We start from the raw sequence: 6648 nt of genomic DNA on the forward strand, positions 1-6648 counted from the left end.
AAGAAGAAGAAGAAGAAGAAGAAGAAGAAGAAGAAGAAGAAGAAGAAGAAGAGGAAGGAGGAGGAGTAGGAGGAGGAGAAGGAGAAGCAAGAAAATGTGTGTTAGAAAATATGAAAGGTGGACTCTAACAGGAGGTAATTAAAGACATAAACATGTTAGAATGCTTTAACGTAAGATCAAAAAGGTTAACTGTTCCTGCCAGCTGTGAAATTCCACCATGTGCTGACAATGATGCAATCCGAGAGCATAATATGATATAAAATTTATTGTTCGAGTGATGACACAAATAATTGTGATCATGGTCACTGAACTCACTAGGTATGAACTGCAATGAAGAAAATCTTTGCCAACCAAAATTCAACTTTAAAATAACCGGTGAAATGTTCTTGAGAAAATGCTGAAGTATACAGCATGTGTTAACCTTTCTCTAAATTTTCAGACTGTCTGTATGTGTCTTTGTGTGTTTCTGTGAGCATTTATTCCCTTTGTGCCATCCAAATTCTTGCCCCTATTTTACTTATGCCAGATTAATTGAGAAGTCACTTATTCTTTTTCCTAACTCCAGTTACTTCTCTTCCCTTGCCTGCTGTCATTGTTTGGTATGTCCCTCCTATTTTCATGTTGAAATTCTGTGTCTATCGCGATAGTATTGACAGGCCGGACTTTTAAGGGATGCTTAGCCATATGGGTGCAACCTCATGACAGATAGTATTACCTGGAGAATAAGTTAGGTGTTGTGTGGGTGGACTTTGGGTCAAAGGATGAGTTTTACCCCGAATTTCTGTTCATTGCATGTCCTTCATCGTATGGGTCCATGCTGCCACGTTGTAACGTACAAAGAAGATCTCATCAGATGCAGCCCTTTGGACTTCCCTGCCTCCAGAACCATAAGCAAAATAAGTCTTTTGACAAATCACCTAGGCAGTGGTATTGTGTTGTTTCAACAGCAAATGAACCCAAAGACTATTGTTTCTTCCTCTTCAGAGAACTAAATTAGGGAACTTACAAAGACACATGAAAAATTTCCTTTCAAATGATCCATATATTTATTTGTAAGAAGTAGTACAATAGCCTGCCACTGAAACAAAACCCCATTTTACTCTTAACTATACTTTCATAAATAAAAAAAGCAAACATCAAAGTAAACATGCAATTTTATTGCTCAATAAGGTAATTGCAGAAATCTTTATTTATTTATTTATTTTGTCAATGCAAATGTTAGTCTCCATTGTCACGCATAATTTGGTGCAGTTTTAATGGAAGATCAGTTGTAACTAGTGTGATATTTGTCCAGTGGTGATGGTTGAGTAGCTGGCCTGGAAAGAGGGCTAGATGACATATCAGCTATCGTAGACATTTGCAACCACCGGTGGCCTGCTGGTAGCAGGTTAGGATGTGGAGCCTGATTGACTGATACTAAAGGATATCTCGTTGGAAGAGCAGGTGATTCTACTATCAGCCGCAAAAAACTGTTTTGAAAGGGAGATATTATGTGGTATTGAGAAGTTGTGGTTGTAATAAAATTCACAATGCGGCCCCTTGCTTGCATGTATGTGCTGTGAGAGTGCATATGAATAGTGCTCAACTGATTTGAAATGGCACGTTGATCTGTTGCACTTTGTTCTGATGGTCCAATTGAGGTTGAACGTGAAGGAGGAGGGAAACCACTTATAATTGGGTGAGATGAACTAGCAATTATCTTTCCGACAGAAGATTCCCTTGTTAGAGACATATTGAAATTTGTAGAGGTTGAAAATAAGCTTTCTTCACTAACTTCAGCAGCTAAGGCAGGATTATGCTTCTCCATGTTAGCCCCTTCTCTAAAATGCCTCTGGTTGAAATCCTCATGGAATAAAGTAGGTGTAAGTGAAGCATTTTTAACATTAATTCTTCTTTTCACTCTTACTAAAAGTTGGGGACAGCCACGTTTGAAATTTGGATTATAATAGCACTTTAACTAAAACAAACAAACAAACAAAAAGGTAATTCAGTGCCATTTTAAACCAAGGGACAAGTGACAATATCAAATATAACACAATAAATTTCAGATTTCTGCTTCATCACACAAACTTAATGTCATCAAATAATTCATGAACATTGTTTACTATTTTTACGAATGTGCTTTTTGGAAAAAAGCACTCAAGTTGTTAAGCCCTCAGGGGAACACATGTTACATATTAATAGCAACATTTCATTAAGTGGCTTTGGTACATTTATTTGGAGTTCAGTGGTAAGATTCAAAATTGTTACCAACATTTCTTAAAACCCTGAAAGTTTAATGCTCAAGTTAAACTCAACAATATTTACCTTAATATTGTCCATAATTTTCAAAATCTTGTCATACTGCCTGTATTAACATTTTTACTGATGTACAAAGTAAAATTACTTATATACTCTATGCAAATTGGTAACTGAAATATGTTAATTACCTTGCTTAAGACACAGGATTCTTTCTCTTTGGCCAGAAAGGTGGGTAGAAAGGCAGATCTTTGAAAATTCGGTCGAATTTTACTAAATCCATAAAGGTTGAGCTGTCGAACAAAACTTTTGATGCTGTCAGTTTGAAATATTCTGCAAGGATTCTTTCTTTCCAAAATTTCTTTCTTGAAGTGTTCTTCATAGATCACTATGCAAGTTCCATTCGCATCCCATGAAATAGACTTGAATTGGTCACTTTCAACTATTTTCCAAAGTTTCCTGGGAAAGGTCAGAGAAAAGAAATCATTATCTTTATCTGGCTCAGAGACACAAACTGTGTAACGTGGTCTTTTTAAGAAGAATCCTTGTGACAAAACCTGAAAAGCATTTTCTTCAATCATTGACCTTAAGTCTGAGTCCCCAGGGAATGTGTGCTCACACAATGGAGACCTGGTGGAGGCTTCTGAAACAGTTAATTCATCTTTGGGAGAAAAATCTTGAGTTTCTGAAGAACCGTGTTCCATCTCAAATAAATATTTCTTTAGCCGCTGTTCCAACCTGCATGGGTTTTGAGATTGCAGCTTCAAATGCTATCAGGAGTTCTAGGCAGATAAAGTAATCTACACCATCACCATGGTTCCCAAGCTGAGTAGCAATGATATCACAAGAGGACTTTGGTCTCCTAGCAACCAACAAAAATCTGGCCCAAAATGTTTCCTTCCCAGCCTGAGAAATGTATCCAGCAAAAATAAAATCTAGATTGCTCACTTACTCCGTGTAAGATGCAAAAATCTCATCTCTGTAACAGCATATAAATAAATAAGAAAATAATGTCCTCAATCTCTGAAATAAATGTAATTTCTCCCTCACACACACACTCTTACTAGATTGNGCATGGGTTTTGAGATTGCAGCTTCAAATGCTATCAGGAGTTCTAGGCAGATAAAGTAATCTACACCATCACCATGGTTCCCAAGCTGAGTAGCAATGATATCACAAGAGGACTTTGGTCTCCTAGCAACCAACAAAAATCTGGCCCAAAATGTTTCCTTCCCAGCCTGAGAAATGTATCCAGCAAAAATAAAATCTAGATTGCTCACTTACTCCGTGTAAGATGCAAAAATCTCATCTCTGTAACAGCATATAAATAAATAAGAAAATAATGTCCTCAATCTCTGAAATAAATGTAATTTCTCCCTCACACACACACTCTTACTAGATTGGTGAGGGGAGCTTAAGGCCTGGTAATTGCAAAATGAAAAAGAAAAAGAAAAGAATTCAGAAGAATTTTGAAAATAAACATGCATACTTGCCATTCAAAAGTTTCAGCCTTCTGCTTTAGCACCGTTTCTCTTCCTCTTAGTAAAAACCATGGTTTTTACTTAAAGTTGCCTTTATCCATAAATTTCTTTCATTTACGTCTACACTGAAAATCATCAATTTTTAGCAAGAAAACTGATGAAAGCCAAACTGGTGCAAATGAATATACTGTCTCCTAAATTCCACAAATCAACAATGTCATCTTCAAGAAGGTACAACATGGCTGGTTACTGTGGCTCACAACCATAATCTTAATACTTTGGGAGGCCAACACGGTCAGATCACCTGTGGTCAGAAAGTCGAGCCCAACCTGTTTAACACTGTAAAACCACATCACTAACAAAATGTAAAAATTAGCCCGGCAACATGGCAGGCACCTGTAGTTTCTGCTACTCAGGAGGCTCATGAACGAGAATCACCTGAACTTGAGAGGCAAAGGTTGTGGTGAGGTGATAATTACTATTATACTCCAGCCTCAGTGACAGAGAGAGACTCCATCTAAAAAATAATACAAATAAAAATAAATAAAAATTAAAAAAAATCCAGGCTTGAATATTTTCAACTTGTTGGAAAACAAAGTTTCAAACTTATTCAACATGTTATAGATGCATACAAACTGGCTCTCCTAGTTACTATTAAACTGTATTTTCACATCTTTCTAACATCCCTCATGTAATATATACTAGTTAGTCCTTAGACACCTAGCAGTCCTTTATCTAAAAAAAAATAAAAAATAAAAAATAAATGGACAGGGTCCTGCCTTATTGCCTAGGCTGTAGCGCACTGGTGTGGTCTTGACTCACTGCAACCTCTGCCTCCCGGGCTCAAGGGATCCTCCTACATGAGTCTCCCAGTTAGCTGGGACCATAAGCACACACTACCGACTCCGGCTAATTCTTTTGTATTTTTCTGTAGAGATGGGGTTTTGTCATGCTGCCCAGACTGCTCTTGAACCTCTGCGTTCGGAGGCTATGCCCACCTTGGCTTCTCAGAGTGCTGTGACTAGAGGCATAAGTCAACACACCTGTTCCTATTAACTAAAAGTTGGTAAGATCTTCAAGAGGAACCACTGAACAATATGCACATTCAGCAACAAAACTTTAAAAGAATACAATCCCACAGTTTAGTGGTTGTGCTGTCTGAATGTTGCAGTCAGCAATGATGCACAGAGTAACTCAGAAAATTATTCAATTTCTTTAATTATTTTAATTTTGTTTTAGAGACAGTATCTTGCTATGTTGTTCAGACTTGCCTCAAATTATAGGCCTGAAGTGATCCACCCTTCTAAACTTCTAGATCACTAAGGTTACCGGTGTGAGCCACCATAGCTTCCTAAGTTTTAAAATCCTTTGTAGAGATGTAGAAAATCTTTTTTCACTGTGTTTCAATATGCTTCTCTGTGGGTCATTCTGACTGACAGTTCGCAGGCTCATATGAACTTCTAAACGAATGGGCCATCCTTCCACTTATGTTTTCACAGAGAAAGCATTTACTAACGACCTAACGTATACCAAGCAGCATACTGGGAAATAGAGATACAAATGTAGACAGATATAGTCCCCATCTCTTAAGACTTCACAATTTATTCAGCGAGAGATAATCACAATAAGGTATGATAATTTCGTAACTGAGGTAAATAAAGACTGCATGCAGGGAAGAGACCCATATGATTCGCTCAGTGGGAGTCAGGGAAGATATTACCGGGGTGACAGTCCAGCTGTGTCTTGAAAGAAAGTGTGGTTTCTTCAGGATGAGAAATGGATTGACTTCAGATACTCACAGTTAAATAAACCGGAGTCCAGTCAGTCACCTATCTTGAAGATGAAATTATTAGTCTAAACGCAATCCAAACGTCTCAAAGATCTGTGCTTCCCTTATTCATTTTGATAGCTGGAGCAAGCCCAATTCCCAGGAACCCTATACAAAATGGTAGAAGGTGTGACCTTAGCATTAAACAACTAAGTCTCATTGAGAAGTCCCAAGCAAGACTGGATGCTAGGGTGAAGTCTTGCTACTTTTACCATCTGGCAGCAGCAGTTATCAGTGTAGGCCAAAAATACAGCTGTAAATTCAGTGTGGTCCAAGACATACCCTTAGAAACAGAATATTATTTCTTTAAAAATAAAATAGACTCAGTCCCACTTGCCAATATAGACTCCCAGCCACTCTTCATCCTGACTTTCTCTTGTCCAGTTACTTCCCGGATGACCAGATCAAATGGCCACATGAATGAGCTTTGCCGCCCTGGTACCTCCTTTACCCTACAGACCTTGAACTTTGCTCATTTCCATGGCCCCAGCCAAGCCGGCACAGTGTATTGGGTTTCCAGTCTCCACCTGAAACATAATCCTGCAATTCTGTACTTTTGGATAATCCTTAAAATTCCACCTGCCACATTCTCTGGATCTAGTCCTTGATCCCTAAGACTGCTATTCAACTGCTATTCCCCCTGGGTTAGCAGCCACTTACCCTCTCCTCTGCTTCCCTTCACTCTGCAAGAGAAGCCCAGAGTCTTCAGTTAAATAGGCTGCCATTCTCACATCTAATATGGTAGGCTATCCAAAGCTCCAGTCCTTAAATACCTCCATCTTTCCACCCTAATTGAAAGGGGCACAAAAGACAGATGCTTACAGTTCATCCTGAGAACTACCAAAACATAAAATAAAAAACAAACTCACTTACAAGCACGTGGTTTGGTCTCACTTTATTTCAGGCTCCCTCAACTACAGCTGGGCCCTCGATATAGGTGATCAGTGCAAAGCAACACTGATCGCCCATATAAGGTGGAGCTTATTTAGGGTGTGTTTCTCATAATCCCATCTTGACTGTTCACCTCCGACATTCTTCTTTGTGCACTTTTCCCACAGGAAGTGAATCTGTGTATACATTTCAAGGCCCACCCCTCTTTAA

General features: G+C 38.6%; 1 protein-coding gene across 1 annotated transcript; it reads right to left on the reverse strand.

Annotated features, from left to right (window-relative positions):
- Window positions 1–1145: 1145 nt before the first annotated feature.
- Window positions 1146–3047, reverse strand: LOC108536229 (heat shock transcription factor, Y-linked-like). The gene is made up of 2 exons (XM_017882823.1): window positions 2430–3047; window positions 1146–1957 (listed from the first exon to the last, which is right to left on the reverse strand). The coding sequence occupies exons 1-2, from the start codon at window positions 2940–2942 to the stop codon at window positions 1265–1267; spliced, it is 1206 nt and encodes a 401-aa protein (XP_017738312.1). The 5' UTR covers window positions 2943–3047; the 3' UTR covers window positions 1146–1264.
- Between the last annotated feature and the right edge of the window lie 3601 nt (window positions 3048–6648).

This window comes from Rhinopithecus bieti, unplaced genomic scaffold, assembly GCF_001698545.2.
Source record: "Rhinopithecus bieti isolate Rb0 unplaced genomic scaffold, ASM169854v2 scaffold_13911, whole genome shotgun sequence".
NCBI classification, from domain to species: domain Eukaryota; kingdom Metazoa; phylum Chordata; class Mammalia; order Primates; family Cercopithecidae; genus Rhinopithecus; species Rhinopithecus bieti.